The sequence below is a fragment of the Python bivittatus genome, unplaced genomic scaffold, assembly GCF_059951505.1.
Source record: "Python bivittatus isolate LINGU-HERP-01145 unplaced genomic scaffold, Pbiv_v1 ctg000480_np1212, whole genome shotgun sequence".
NCBI classification, from domain to species: Eukaryota; Metazoa; Chordata; class Lepidosauria; order Squamata; family Pythonidae; genus Python; species Python bivittatus.
In genome coordinates this window covers 54,433,067-54,449,746 of record NW_028277075.1, presented here as the reverse complement: position 1 = coordinate 54,449,746, position 16,680 = coordinate 54,433,067, and the positions used below count along the sequence as shown (strand labels likewise).

General features: G+C 38.8%; 1 protein-coding gene across 7 annotated transcripts in view; it reads right to left on the bottom strand.

Annotated features, from left to right (window-relative positions):
• The window catches only part of IRAG1 (inositol 1,4,5-triphosphate receptor associated 1), an 82,401-nt gene that overhangs the window by 28,729 nt on the left and 36,992 nt on the right, over positions 1 to 16,680 (bottom strand). For 6 of the 7 annotated variants that reach the window (XM_015888273.3, XM_088145937.1, XM_025167379.2 and 3 more), the window contains 6 exons: positions 16,267 to 16,344; positions 14,594 to 14,640; positions 8,826 to 9,425; positions 4,791 to 4,869; positions 3,971 to 4,091; positions 1,152 to 1,182 (listed from right to left, as the gene is read on the bottom strand). In XM_015888273.3, the coding sequence (XP_015743759.1) occupies positions 1,152 to 1,182; positions 3,971 to 4,091; positions 4,791 to 4,869; positions 8,826 to 9,425; positions 14,594 to 14,640; positions 16,267 to 16,344 (956 nt within the window). The remainder of the gene's footprint in view (positions 1 to 1,151; positions 1,183 to 3,970; positions 4,092 to 4,790; positions 4,870 to 8,825; positions 9,426 to 14,593; positions 14,641 to 16,266; positions 16,345 to 16,680) is intronic. The other variant, XM_088145936.1, reaches the window with a different exon arrangement.

Below are 16,680 nucleotides of genomic sequence, written 5' to 3'. Positions count from 1 at the left end.
TACGAACTTAATGCGTTCCATGACTCTGGGCGTATCTCGAGTTGGTCGTAACCCGACGCAAATTTCCCCATAGGGTTCAATGTAAATCCGGTTAATCCGTTCCGCCCTCCGAATTTGGTCGCACCCCGAAGCAAATTTTCCCATAAGATTCAATGTAATTACCGTTAATCCGTTCTGGCGTCCGCGGACCACGCGTCAGGGGCGGGAGAGCGGCTGGGCGCCGCGCGGCGGGAGAGCGGCCGGGTGCCGCGCGGCGGGAGAGGGGCCGGGCGCCGCGCGGCGGGAAAATGGCCGCGGACCACGTGTCAGGGCGTAAAAATGACCGTACCCCGAGGCGGAGTTCGCACATCGAGGTAAATTTTTGCGGCTGGAGCTGGTCGTAACCCGAAAAGTTTGTTAGTAGAGGCATTCGTATCCCGAGGTACCACTGTAATTTTTAGTTGCCAATTCTTTCTTTACAGAAATGAATAAGGAAGTCTGAGCAGGAAATTGCCCCAGGAAATAGTATCTTTGAACGGCTTTTTTTAAAAAAAATCTGCCTTGTGCTTTTTGCTATAATAATTCCTAGGGGCTAGTCTCTTGTGGACTAGGATTCTAAAAGCTTATTGTAAAAGGAAAGGTGAGCAAACTTCAGTTCTTTGTTCCGGTGGGCTGTGCACCTCTGCATAAGAAGGAACTTCTACACTGTGGCCATTTGATAAGGTGAGTGTTTCTAAGTTAATGCTAGATATAGAAACGGATAGTGAAAATAACTTTGACTGTGTCAGCTTTCCTCAGCAAAAGTATCCAAAGCTTTGCTTCTATCACGGCTTCTTGATTTTTGTCTCTTGAAAATCCTGACCAAAGATTCAATTAAGTTTGATTCCTATTCCATTACTCAGTATTGCCAACTGAACAGAATTCTTGTTACCTCTTGATCTATTCTGGTATGTGCACATATATTATTATAAAATACACATTTTACATTCTATTTATTGTAAATGAAGTTTTGAGGACATTCTTCAAATACATTTCCACCAAATATTCAGCTGAAAAACATAGCATTCCTTGAAAGCAAGAAAAGCTTCTCAACAAAACATTGGTCAGCATCAGCATCATGTTACACACACAAAACTTGATTGTTTTTATGTTGTTTAGATTAAAACACCTACCTCAACCTCTCTTTCAGTAAGTGGAGGAGAACTGCAATAAAAACAGGAATAACTTATGAAGCTTCCAGCATATAAAAGCCATTTATTCTGCACACTTAATCAGCATCTACAGGTTAAGCCATTTTCTTCAACTATCAGTGATCAGCTAACTGTATACATGCTGTAATTAGAGAATGAAAATACTATAATGTATCTTACTCGAAATCAAATACTTTAATTCATATTTTATCATCTGTAAATTTCATTATTGTGCTGCAAGATACAGAATCTTGGCTTCCTTAAAAAGTAAATATTGTCCACAGAACCAGCATCATTATTTTGTTTGTGAGCTGAGCATTTCATGAGGTTATAGGATGTGAGTCATGTATCTCTAGAGATGAATGACAAGCACAGTAAAATATAATTGAATAAACCATGATTATTTGCAATGTGATTATATGTCGTCAATACTGAATACCGAAACATTTTACAGACAGGATTACAGAATGACAGAAAGATTTTCATTGAGGGAATGTGTTGAGGAATGTATTTCACTAGAAAGTGAAATACAACAGGCATTGGACTAATTGTAAAATAGGAAAGTACAACATAATAAAACATCCACTGAACTATTTAAAGCCGTAGGAGAAGAGCCATTTTTAAGTGCTAACAGCTTTCTGTCAAGAAATATGGAACAGAACTCTGTGGCTTGCAATTTGGAGAAGGGAGAAGATGCAAGAGAATGGACAAATTACCAAATCATTGCATTAATAGTACCCACAAAATTTGTGAAGAAAATGTCAAAAGAACAGGCAGACTTTGGAAAAGACAAAGGAATACAAAATATCTAACATGATGGACATTGGAGAGAACAGGGGTATTAAAGGAACATTTTCTTTGCTTTATTAATTATAGCAAGGCCTTTAACTGAGTAGATCATACTTAAATGCTGAACATATTAAGGTTAATAGATGTAGCAGGATACCGGATTCTTCTTCAGAGGAACCTTTACAATGAACAAGAAACTACTATAAAATTGACTTTGAAGAAACCAATTGGTTCAGAACAGGAAGGGGTATAATACAACATGCATATTGTCTCCAAGTCTTTTAAACTTATACAGCAAATATATTTTAAGAATGGCAGAATTGGAAGAGACGACAACTTGAAATAATAGACTGAAATACTAATCACTGAGATACACATATGAAACCATTTTTAGCCAAAAATAAGGAAGATTCAAAAGAGCTCATTATGAACATAAAAACAGAAAATTAAAAATTTAGGTTAATATTAAATAGTTAATAGTTAAAGATGGACAGTGCTCTGGAGAAGTAAAAAGGAGATAACTTCTAGGGTGAAGAAAAATGACCAACTTAAATAAGATAATTAAGGTTAAGGATATTGGTATGACCACAAAGATGAGGATAGTTAAAGCACTGTTCATTCTAATGATAATGTATCACTATAAAAGCAGGATGTTGAGAAAGAATGAAAGAATACAGATGCCTTTGAATAGTAGAGCTGGAGAGAGTTATCAAAAGTGCCATGGATTGGAGGAAGAATCAATCAATCAATCAATCAATCAATCAATCAACAACTAATTGCTCTCTTTAGGCAATTATCAGCAAGTAGAACCTGTGATATAAGCATATTATAGACTATAAAAATGACTATACTTGGCAAGATTAAGGGATATAAAAGGGGAGACAACAAATAAGTGAATGAATGAGATCCAAGAAACTACAGGACTGTGCTCAGAAGAGCTACTAGTTATTACAATAGATAGCTAGTGATGGTGAGCATTTATCTGTGTGATAACAGGAACTAAATTTAACTCAATAGCATCAACTATATCACACATTCTCAATGTGAAAACCACTAAGAATCAATAGAGACAAAATGGACAGAAAGACTGCCAGGTTCTAGTTGACAATTCCAATATTTATAATAGGTTGCAAAGTTTATTATTTTCACTACTTTTAATGGTAGTTTTCAGTAATTAAGCAAGATCTATAGATAAAGAAAAGTCAAAGGGTTGATCTGATAATTTGGCAGTTTTATTTTTGAAATGTTGAAATCATGACAGAATTGGATGATCTGAATTCCCTGGCAACTGCAAGATTACTGCTGTTTTAAGATTCAAGGTAATATAGAAGTAGAACTTCAGCTCTGTGCTATATCAAGATTCTTTCATTTCCTGTATCAGTGTGAAAGATCATACAATTATAGAATTTTGACAAATCTAAGATGCTTTAGTATATTATTTTCAAACAATGTGAAGGCCAGTATTGTTTAAAAATTATAAAAGGAACAGGAAATATGACTTCCTTAAGTAACCATATAGAATCAATAAATATACTGTATGGTCAGGATGCAAGAACATTTATCCTTTGAGTGAACTACTTTTTCAACTTAAGTAATTACATTCTTTAGCTCAAGAACAGAGCTTGCCTTTTTCTGAAATAACATGGCACGAGCTATAAATTTTTTCATTAAAACTTGGTTTTTCATTTTACAGCATTTTATTATATCTTCATCTCAACCTTTCTTAAATGAACTCAAGATTACTTCTATGATATTTTATTTGGCAATAACCTTGGAAAATCTGAGAGTGATAACTGGCTCAAGGTCACTCATAGCTGACTGCAGAGGAAACCCTGTCACCATAGTCTTAGTTCTACATTAACTATACTACTTTACAATACTTCTGTTATGGTTATATAGACAAAAGTGGATTGAAAGAATCTCCAATCCTCCCTATCTCACTTTAATCAGATTAAATATTTCTTTCATTACATATGTTCAGACAGTAAAATACCACTCACAGATGGATTTACCTTCCTGAAAGTGGTGTATGTACACGAAGTTTTCGTAAAAGAGTGTCAGGAACGTTGGGCATGACGTCACATCTATTCTTTGACTCCTCCTCCTCCATTGAGAAAGGAATTGGTGAAGACCCTAAAGAAAAAATGTTTCACTGATATAACAGAAGCAGTTGAACAACTGAAAAATAATTAGTAAGTATTCTAATGGTTCAAATGTTTTGGAAAGCTGGATGGAGAAAAAGGGCATTCTGCTCTAAGAAACCAATTTCAGAATAAATTTAATCCAAAAAATTCAATTTCTGGGTTACTGACTAAAGTAAAACTCAGGTATTCCAAGGGATGATCAAAGAATATTCCATTGTACAAAATTAAGCAGACTTTTATTTTTGAGCAAATGGACTATTTACATTATAAATCCCTATATCCTGCTTCATAGGTTATTTGGTAATAGTTAATGATCTCAAATGCAAATACCATTGTAATCAACTGAATATTACTGTATTTAAGACTATGGGTCCACTGTCGGGTCATCTGCAAATTTTGTACATAGCACACATACAGTACACACATGTACAATTTCCATAATAGTGTACTCTTCCCCTTTCATTCCAGGGGTGGTGAACCTATAGTTCTCCAACTATTGTTGGACACCAATTTCCATCGGTCCCACTCATGTCTTACACCTATGCAGGAAGAGATTTTACATGAAGTTGTCCTTAGTAAAGATTTTTAGCAAAAGGCCTCAGTGTTAGAAAAGCGTTGTGGGTACTAAAGTAATGCCCCCTCCCATTTATTCACAAATATATATTTTTTCAATTTTATTGTATTTCACCTCTTTCCTGTTCAGCAGCTTCACTGAGATCAGGAAGTTTAAGTCCAACTAAATTTTGATTTCGCATCAATATGTGCTCCTGATGGAGGGAAAAAAACCTGAGTTATTTCTTAACATTTTATTTCAAAAATAACTTTTCAGTAGTAGAAAAAAGTCTATTAAACACAGTGTTATAAATACATACAATATCAAAGAAGCTGATGGTAATCTAGAAATCCTTGATTTAGTAACAAGTGGCCACACAATATTGAGTTTAAATCCTATCCTTCACTATAAGACATTTCCAGCATGATTCACAACTATAAAAACAATACTGCAAAATATACAAAGGGTAAAATAGTGCTAAAATAATACTGGTGGGAATAGCTAAAACCTAGGAAAAGAAAATGATGATACTAGGACATCAGATTTCATTACATGGCACCACTATCAATTATTCGTCCCTCTCTCCAGTTGCCACCTGTCTACAAAAAAACAAACAAACAAATAAATCCCTTTTCATCTCAGTTCATAAATAGCATAGAGCTTTTAAAAGTGAGCCACATTCTGAACTGTGCCTTCAAGTGGACTGGGAAACAATAAAACAAAATATTCAAATTCTAATAGGGGTCTAGGCAGAGAGCCTTTTCTGCTGTGCCTCCCGCCCTATGGAACATCTTGCCTCCCGAGGTCCGGTGTGCCCCCTCCTTCATGGCCTTCAGAAAAGGGGTTAAATCCTGGCTCTGCCAGAAGGCCTGGGGGCCGGATGGGGGCTCGTATGGGTTGCCCCCCCCCCAGCATCTTGAAGGTTTTAGGGCTAAAATTTATAGGGGGGGGTTTAGGACATTTTTAATGCATGTTTCTATTTTTAATTATTTATGGATTTTAGCCATTGTTAGAGGGATTGGTGTTTTTTCCTTTTTTGTTATTGTGAGCCGCCCAGAGTCACCCATTGGGGGAGATGGGCGGCATACAAGTTTAATAATAAATATAAATAAATAAATAAATAAATATGTCTCAAAGTAGCTCCAGTCTTAAAAACTTAAACATTTATCAACATATAACATTGCTTCTTTGCTGTTTTAGTAACTATATTCATATGGTTGCCAACCACACATTACCTGAGCAGCTTATAGAATTTATAGTAAAAGATATGTTAATGCACAATAAAACAGTAAAACGTAATTTAAATACACTTCTTTCAGAATACCAAGGATATGACATAAAATGCTGCTGAAGTTTTAAAAAGAATTCACTAAACCCAAAATACCCTCAGTAGTCTTATGCACTAAGGGTTTTTTTCTTGAAATTAATGAATGAAGCTGAAGTTCAAACAAGTTTTCAAATGGTGCATGTGGTATTACAAGGTGGTTTTTTTCCTAATATAAGAGCAGGTCTGTGGATACACGTGTATGTGGGGTGGCAGGAAATTCCGTTTAGCTTTTCCTCCCAGCATTAATACTAATGACAAATTTGTCACACAGGTTGTTATTAGCTAGACAGAAGGGGAAAAGAAAGGGGGGGAAAGATTTTTTTTTTTTTTTTTTTAAGATCACGGCCAGAAAGACTATCAACCCAGTTAAATCAACCCTCCCACGTGTGCAATTGAACTTTTAAACTTAACACTCTTTCTACTGATACACTGAACAATGTATTTAACAACATATACAATTATAGCCTTTCAGAGTGTTAAAAACTGCAATATTGCAAAGGCATTTTCTTGTCATACGCATTTGTAACCCACCATCATTTTTGGTCAGTAAAATTTTTAATGTTTCCATCAAGCTATCAAAGCTGAAACATTTCTAAAACCATACTAGTGCTACAGTAAGTGATTTGGTTGTGTTCATTTTACAGCAACTCATTATAAGCTATTAGGCTATGCTTAAAATAAACACCCATTCCCCTGTCCTGTGCCTTAACAGTATCCCTCTGAAACTGATTTAAAATAATATTAAATATTATTTTAATATTTTAATATTAAAGATTAAAGGACAGGTGCTCATCAATATATATTGTCAGGTAAGACCTAAGAGGATATTTATTGACATAAGAGGGGATAACACTGACTTCCACAGATGAAGCTAATAAACTGCTCTAGATAATTTCTAAATGGCTATACTTAGAGACTCTCTCTGGTCTATTCAAATTGTACTAATTTTGAGCTACCAATTTTTGCGTTGCTGCCCTAGTGCAGGGTTGATTTTGCCTGTATGTTGCTCCATTTTAGACAGACTGTCTGCTGTACCAAAGTGGTTCCCTTGAGATCAATTTAGTGAAAAACAAGATAGGAAAACAAAGGAAAGGAAGCACATTTACAGCAGAAACACCTGAAGGAACATTACAGATTTCAGTGTAGCGCTGTATTTCCAGAAGGAAAAGGTTTTCTGGCTGTGAAGAAATCTTCCAAAGCTAAAATGGTTTATTTCATGCACAAATATTACTTTCTAAAATGACAGGACAGTTTGTCAGCTTCTTCCTGCTTGTATGTCTCACGTAACTTTGTCCAAGGCTAAAATATCATACCATTGTTTATGTTCATTTTCATCAAAGGAGCTAATGATGTTTTTCTTAATTTAATAATAATTTTAAAAGGAATTGATTCCACACATGAGAACTGAAACTGAATCCCCACCTCATGAGCCCGATGATCTTAGAAGGTAGGTTCTCTGACCACCTCCAACTATCCTTCCTCTGCTCAGGTTGATCCCAGCCTTGTTGTGAGGGAGGAAGACAATCCCTTCTTCCAGGCAGAGGGAGAAAGGGAATGAATGCTCCCAGCCTTCACAGAAGAGCAGGCTGCCTCTCTCTCAGTGTGAAGGAAGAGGCGGGAAGCATTATCGGCGTTCTTCCCTGAGAACTGGAAAAAGGCACTGCCTTTTGCTCAGGCAGAAAAAAGTAGACAGTAATGGCTTCCTGTCTTTACCTGCACTGAAGAAAATGGGCATGATGAAAAAAAACATTAAGCAGATGGAAAGGTCGGATGTACTGCTTCTAGCCTATGGCCAGGCTCTTTTTTCTGAGAAGCAGAATAATTATGAACTTCCAACTTGATGTTGCAAATATTAAGACTATAAAAACAGCCTCCCAGATCAGACCAAAGGCTTATCTAGTCTAGCAGTCTGTTCTCACAGCAGCCAATCATAGGCCTGCAGGAAGCCACAATCAGGATAAGCCTATGAGCATCCTCCCGCTTACGTTCCCCAGAAATTGGAGTCATACTGCCAATGATACTGAAGGTAATAATAACCATTGTGACTAACAGCTGCTAATGCCATATACATTTGATAAGCTGTTGCACAGGAAACATAATGTCTTAGATATTTCATTTCAGTTGACAGTTTGCTATAATTTTAGGAAATTCAAATATTAAAATCATTTACTAAAATGTAAAAAGTAACTACATGAAAGTACAAGAAGGTAACCACAATTCAGAATTGCACAAATGACACTGCACAGACTTTGGGAGTGGCTACAAAAATGATGGCGACGACAGTCACAATCTCCAGAGTCTATGCCCTACAAAAATAAAACCGCGGGATGTTGGGCTGGCTACCAGCTTAGCTGGCTTCAAAAAAGATTGGATCAATTCATGGAAGTCATGGGGTTCAATGGCTATTAGTCTTGATGGCAGTGGGACTGCCTCTGAAGGTCATCTGCTGGGACCTTCCTTGTGCAGTTGGTTGAACCATTGTGAAAACAGACTGCTGGACTAAATGGGCCAGAGGTCCAATCCAGCAGGGCACTGCTCACGTTCTAGGTTAAATTTGATAGGTGAAGGGGGTGTCTACCATATCAAGACAGAAGCATTTATTTTGTGCAATTCATTTGAATGAATTCCCAGAGGTCTGGCTGGGAATTTGTTCCTTCCCTACAGACTACTAATTTAACCCACCTTCCACTCTATATTTCAAAGATGGTCTCTGGTGTAATAAACTATGGAAGAAAAATAGTATTAAAATATAATTTACTACCTCATAATCCTATTCTATTACATAAGACTGAAACAAATATAACGTACAAGGAACTTTCTCATGTCAATTTATCAAAACTCACCTCTCTGAGCTTTGTCAGTTTCTGCATTCGAACTGGCTGAACTTGTATCTGAAGGTCTTTGAACGGTGGAACCTTAGTTGGTATATTATCAGACTGATTACTCGTAGCACAGTTTTTAGTATCTTCAGATGGTCTGAAAGGTGCTTTTTCTATATCACATGGTTCTGCATGATCCCATGACATAGCTCGGAGCAGAGGAGAGCGATTACTAGATGTATGAAGTTCAGTTTTGCAAGAAACTTTGGAATCCTTCAGAAGTGGTGCTGAGCCCTTTAACTTTGTGCCCAGGGCAATTATTCCTGGCCCATGTAAATGACCTTTGAATGGAGAGTCATTTCCTTTATTTTTTTTAGGGAATTCTTTCCCTAATTCATTTTCACAGAAGTTCTTGCTGCTACTTAGAGATATTTTCCCAGTGTTAGAATCTGAAGTGCAGAATTGGGACAGATCATCCATGTGTTTATGTGGGTCAAAGTTCTCCTTTTGTTCAGACAGCTTCTCCTTTGGACTTTCCAAACCAGCTGTGTGAGGAACCACTCTTCCCTGAGAAGCTTTTCTCTGATCATTCTCCTTTCGATTAGATATTCCTTTTGTGGGATTCTGAAAGTAAACGAACAAACTTAAAATCATTAAATAAACTATTTCTCTTTTTCATAAAAATCTCATTTTGTAAAACCCTGGTTTTTTTAAAGGCACCAGCAACAATACTCTAGTGGTAAAAGCAATCTCTTCTATGTTTCTTACTTCAGCAAAACTCTTGTCTTCAATGTCAGGATTCTAGAAAACAAATGTTTCCATCAAGAAGCGTTTACAGAGTCAGAAGATATCATTGCTATCTACCTAGTTTCTTTATAAAGAAAATATACAGGCACTGTACTGAACCTCCATAGAGATTTATCAATTTATTATTTTTGATATATAAGGGCTGCTGTAAGGCTTTCTGCATATTACTGAGATTCATCATAAGATCTCCTAATATTTTGTTTTGATTTTTATACAAATTAAATGTTTTAATACAAGTACACATTTTAATAACACAATTTCATCAGAGCAGTAGAACTGAAGACCTGTTCATCCTGAAACCATTCCACAAAGATTCACTGTAAATCCTTAAAAATCATTGTATTCTTCTGGATACTGTCTGACTTTGATGTGGGGCAACAGTATTGCAGGTGCTGTTCTCCTGCTTGAAAAATGGAGAGCCAGTTTGGTGTAGTGGTTAAGATGCTGGCCTAGAAACCAGGAGACTATGAGTTCTAGGCCTCCCTTAGGGATGAAAGCTAGCTGAGTAACTCTGGGCCAGTCGGTCTCTCTCAGCCCAACCCAGTTCACAGGGTTGTTGTTGTGAGAAAAATAGGAGCCAGGAGGATTAGATATGTTTGCTGCCTTGAGTTGACCAAATATATATATTAAAAAGGTGGGATAATAATAATAATAGTGGGAGATTAATGTTCTGTTCTGAGGCAGTTATGGTACAGGGTACAGGGTTCCAGGGCTTCTATTTCATCTTCTATGTTTTACAGTATCAAATCAAGCCATTTGCACAACTTTTTCAGGAAACTTTTTCATCAATCTGACGCTCAGCTCTACCTCTTCTTTTTATCTAATATAGATGAAGCACCTGTTGCTCTAAACCACTACTTAGGCAGGAGGATAGTGGACTGGATGACTGCAAATACACACACACACACCTGTCTCTGACACTGTCATACTGCAATAGGAAATCAACTGCATGGACTGGCTGTAGATCCACTCACCATCCACCTATTCCTTGGCGCCAGGATGATGTCATCTTTGATTCCTTAAGATAAGGGACTCAAGCCCACTTTGCTCATCAAGTACACTCTCAGTAGGTGCACTGTCTTAACTTGCCTGCCAAGTATGTGGACTGTGTTATTGTGTTTGAAAAGGGGGAAAACACAAAACCGGTTCCCCAATGGTTCTGTGCCTGTACAATTAATTTTATTCTGATAGACCAGATTCCTGCAAAACACCACTCTCTAATGTCAAATATAGAGCTAGTTCAACCAAAGGAATTTGTTGTGAACGTATAAAAAAGGCTTTCCACACTTCCTTCTCCCCCACCAGTGTCCCAATCTTTCTTGTCAAGAAGGATGGCTTCCTTCACATTGCCCACTGTAACTCATTTCTGAACTCTGAAACTATTACAAATCAGTACCCTCCTTCCCTCACTTCTTAACTCCTGAAATGACCGTGGGAGCTATGTGTTTTTACCAAACTGAACCTCAGAGGGGCTTGCAACCTGATTAACATGAAAAAGAGTCATAAATGTTTAACTGCCTTAGATTCTCATTGGGAGAGTTTTGACCATATAGTAATGCCTTCTGGATTACTGGGTACCTCTTATTCACAGCTTCATGAATTATAGTTTTTATGATTTTCTGGATCTGTTTCTGATTGCTTATTTAGACAATTAGTTGATTTATTCTGAGGATCCTGTCACCCCCTCCACTGATCACTTTTGAGCAGTTCTTCAGTGCCTTTGTGACTTCAGCCTCTGTGCTAATTTAAATGAATCTTTGACCTGCCTGTGTTGGATTATCTGAGCTACTATATTTCTTTGAAAAGAACTCAGATGGATCTGGTTACAGTAGTATCCATTCTGTCCTAAGAAACCACCCCAACCAACTTTTTTTTTTGTCTTTACCAATTTTGACTGAGAGCTAGGTTGGTGCAATGGTTAAGGCATCAGGCTAGAAACCAGGAGACTGTGAGTTACAGGCCCATTTGAGGCACAAAGCCAGCTGGGTGACCCTGGGCCAGTCATTCTCTCTCAGCCCTGGGAAGGAAGCAATGGCAAACCACTTCTGAAATCTTGCCAAGAAAACTGCAGGGACAAGTCCAGGCAGTCGCCAGGAGTCAACACTGACTTGAAGGCACCAAAAAAACAACAACAACCACCCACAAATTCATTCCTAATTTTGCTGAATTGAACATATCACTGACTTGTCTTACAACGAAGGGGGTTCCTTTAAGTGAGATCCTGAATCCCAACCAGTTTTTCTTCAACTCTAACAGGCATTCACTTCTCATCCCATCCTAGGAAGTCCAAATCCTACCTGCCTCTTTTTGTATAGGGTGATGCTTTTGATATTGCCTTGGGAGCTGCACTTTTACAACCTGCTCAAGAATTTGAGGACAGCATCCTTCCTCCTGCATTTCTTTTCTGGCAGTTCTTTCCAGCTAAAAGCAACTTTGATGTTTTTAAGAAAGAGCCTTTGGACACAAAGAAAGCCTTTCAGCATTGGCACCATCTCTTCAAAAGCACTGAATAGCTTACAGAGGTTTGAAGGACTTCTCACAAACTGCCACAGTGCCAGGTCAAGTGGGCACATAAAATCGAACACATTAAAACAAATGAAAAACTATAACAGCATACAAAAACATAATGCAAATAAGTGGCTGCCTTCAGCCCCCAAATGCCTTCCAAAACAGTCCCAGTTTTAGCAACTTTTGGAAAGTCAAATTGGGGTGAGTGTTAATCCAGCCTTGAGGGGGAGGCTATTCCAGTGTCTAAAGGCTGCAACCAAAAACACTGTATGTGAGCCTCAGTCCACATTTACTCCATGAAATTGGGGAACTATTAGAAGAATTTGCCAGGGAGCACTAAAGAGGCACAAATTCTCCCACTCCTTAAGAGGCCAGGCCTGGATCCAACAAAACTGCGCATAGTTCTATCTCTGATCTTCCCTTTGGGGAAAGGTTTATTGAGGAAGTGGCAGTGTTGCAATCGCAGAGGCCTCTGGAGGATATGGATTATCTGGACTCTTGCCAGTCTGGTTCAGACCCGGGCATGAGAAAGAAACTACATTGGTTGCTCTCATGGATGAAGGTTAGAGGGGCTTAGATGGAGGTGGCACAATCATCCTTACCCTCCTTGATTTTTCACTGCTTTTGATACTGTCAACAGTATCCTTCTGGTCTGCCTGCAAGGGTGGGGTTTTGAGGCAGTATCATGATGGTTCTGCTCCGTTCTAAGTGGACAGGCGCAGAGACTGGTTGCAGGAGAGGAGGTTAGATGCCCCCCCCCTTTGTGATGAAGTGCTTCAGAGTTCAGTCCTTTTTCCTATCTTGTTCAACAAAAACATGAAACCACTGGGAGAAGTCATCTGCCACTTTGAAGTATCATCAACATGCTGATGATACACAGCTATCATCTCTATCCTGGATCCATTGGATGATGTGGTAGAAGTCATTGTCTATTATCTGGAGGCAGCCAGGATTTCAATGGAGGATGAAGAACAGGCACAGACTCAACTCAAACAAAACAAAGTGGCTATTGATTCAGAGGCCAACTGATTCTAGGACTGTATCATCTTTGGCTCTTAATAAGACTGCTCCCCTAGAAAGAGCGGGCTTGCAGTCTGGGGGTCCACCTGGACTCAGAGCTCCTGCTCAAACAGCAAGTGGAAACATGGCCAGGAGGGCTTTTGCACAGCTTGGGGTAGTATGCTAGCTGCAGCTTTATCAGGAACAGGAGGCATGCAAGATAGTCACTTATGTTCCTGTCACCTTTTGATGAGATTACTGTAATTCACTCTACATGGGGCTTTCCCTGAAGACAACTGGAAACTTCAGCTGGTCCAGAATGCTGTGGCATGCGTGTTCAAAGGTTAATCCCAGTACCGCTGTGCACATTACACATCTGCTGCATGAGTTGCACTGGGTATAAGAGATTTTCAAATGCAATTCAAAGTACTGGTTGCTGCCTATACAATTCTATATGGCTTGGGACCGGATATTTTGGGGACCTAATGGTTTCTGCCAATTCAACCCAGACAATTAGGAAGTGCCTGCTAAGGGTTCCCATGTACCAAGAGGTATGGCATGAGCATCTCTGCACCAAGCATTCTCTGTAGCAGCTGTAGCAACTCCCTCCTCTGGAACAGCTTGCCCACCAAGCATGGATGGTCCCACTCCTATGCCTTCCAGAATCAAGTGAAAATGTAGCTGTTCCAAAGGGCCTTTGAGGATTAATTGTATTAGCGACTTCATTTTTTACAATTGTATAATATCTTTAGTTACTATTTTAATCATTGTATTCTGATTTCTACCTGTGTAAGCTATTAGAGTCTAGCCAGTTCAGGCAGCTAGATTAATTTCATAAATAAACAAACGGGATGGATTGTTTCTATGTGGAGAAGGCAGTCTTGAAAGTACCTGCAGCCAGCCCACGTAAGGCTTTATAGGTTAAAACCAGCACTTTGAATTGCACCCAGAAACATTTGGGCAACCACTGCAGTGCCTTCAGTGCAAGTGTTCTATGATCACAGAGACCCTCATTCACCAGCTGGTAGGCTGCTGCAGTTTGAACTAATTGCAGTTTCCAAGTGATGCTCAAATGCAGCTATAAGTAACGGCCAGCTTACTGATTAAAGCATCAATCACCATTGTCAGGGCTCCCTGCTCCAGGAGGATAAATTTATAGACCCTAACCCCGCATTTGTCTTGTATTAACAATACAAACCAGATAAGGGGAAAGTTAAAAGCACTAGCTGTGAATAGAAAAAATACATTTAACTTTTCACTCATCCTCCAACAGTTCCTTGCAAGTGATCTTTCATAGTGTTTTCGACTCTGTTCTCTCACATTGGACTCTGACAACAAGACCAGATTTGGTGATACAATCACTGACTGTGGCATAGCTAAGCTAGTTCCTGCCCCTATAATTCCCATCTCTCAAAATAACATTTAGTTTATCCTGACCGATTTTGTTAAATGAACAAAAGATATTAAAGCATTTTTACCTGCAATGGAGGCACTGATTCAACAATGGACGTGCATATATCAGAATCTATAATATGAAAAATATGCAATAAAAGTATCCACCTTGTTTTCAACATATCATACATCAAACAGAGAGGTTATAGCAATTTGAACAAAATCACTGCACCCCTTAGGACTTCTGTTATGAGCATGACTGCTTCACAGAATCAGCCATTCCATTAAACACAACCTACCGAGAATGCTCTACTCTGGATCCTGTTGTATGTGGAGCCCTTCCCTGATGTCATGGAACATCCTCCCAAAGGAGAGTTATTAATTTCCCTGTTAACTTCTACCTAGTTCATATTCTCTCAGAAATTAAAATCAGCTGCTGTACGACTTGCTTCATATCTGCCTGTGTTGCTTGTTATTTTGTTTGTTTACAGGATGGTTACTTTATTACAAATTTGCAAACATATTTAGTACATGTTATAAAATACTTTGAAAGAATCATCAATAACTTTCACTATCACAAGAATGAACTCACTACCACCGGGCAGAAACAACTGTTGACATTAACTGGATGTAAGATGCCTTCCCCAGGCTAGTGCCAGGATGGTTGGAAATTCTGAGAGCGTTCGACATCTGGAAGGCACCAGGTTGGTGAAAGCTAGTTTCAAAAGTGATTACAGGTAGTCCTCACTTAATGACCACAATAGGGACTGGAAAATTGGTCGCTAAGGGGGCGGTTGTTAAGCAATTCACCATGAGACCTGACCCAATTTTACGACCATTTTTACAATGGTTAAGTGAGTCACCAGAGTCATTAAGCGAATCACATGGTTGTTAAGTGAATCCTGCTTCTCCAATGGACTTTTTTGCCAGAATTTGCTTAACGACCATGTGATTCGCTTAATGACCATGGTGATTCGCTTAACGACTGTCGTAACAAAGGTTGCAAATCATGGTCACGTGACCATGGGGGGGTGCCATGGTTTGCAACAGTCATAAGCGTGAGTACAGGTTTTAAGCATTTTTTCTGAGGCTGCTGTAACTTTGAACTTGTCAGGCCTAGCCCAACGAACTCCAAGAGACAATGCAAAATCAGTTCAGCGGTTTATTAGCTACAACCTCTAGCAAGAATCTTCCCAGACTGAAACCCCAGGTCCCAAGTCAGCCAGCCACAACAGTGTGAATTCCTTAGGGAGGTGCCAGTCTCATCCTCTTGTAGTTCCCACGCTCCTGCAGTGATCTAAGAAAATGCTTATCTCCCTGAGCCTGGCCTTCATAATTCCATTCCATCACAGAACTATTGTTAAATGAATGGTTGCTAAGTGAGGACTCCCTGTACTGTAGACGAATTCATGACATCTCTTAATTATGAGCAGATGCTAGATCCAATGGAACCTCCAGGGTCAGAATCAACATGCCAGTGAATACCACTGAAAGAAAATAGAGTTAAGCCCTGTTTTCAGTTGTGCTTCTTGAGTTGCTGAAAGCATTTGACTGGCCATGGTGGGAAACAGGATGCTTCTTATTTTAACACACTGTTGCACAATAGTTCCTGTTAATTTTTCCAGGGAGACTTCTAGCTGATTTCTATGAAAATTCATTTATAACACCTTTTAATAGTTACCTTTGTGAAGCGGAGGGGGGGCTGTCAGCTAACATAAAAGCATTAATCTAAATTAGAATGTTGCAGCACTGATTTTACCTGTTGGATTTGGAAGAGTCAACGAGTTGCTCCGAGACAATGCAGGTGAAACACTGGGGCTTAGTGATGGGGATAAAGCTGCATTAAATTAAGACAAACACAGTGATGAGCAGTTAATACTTGTGAGATATTTAGTAAATTTTTTTCATAAAGGTGAAATTAAAATCAAAGCATATATTAGTATGACACTATAACATCAGTGTTATAGAGAACAAAACAGAGAAGGAGTAAAAAAGCTTAGTTCAACACAGTACTTCCTAAACATCCTTCTGCATGGAATAGAGCTGTTAGTAATGCTCCCCCCCCGAAAAAACATTTTTTAAAAAACAGTGAATTTATCCCAGAGCCAATATGGTGTAGCAGTTAGGATGCTGGACTAGGAGCAGGGAGACCCAGGTTCTATCCTCAGCCATG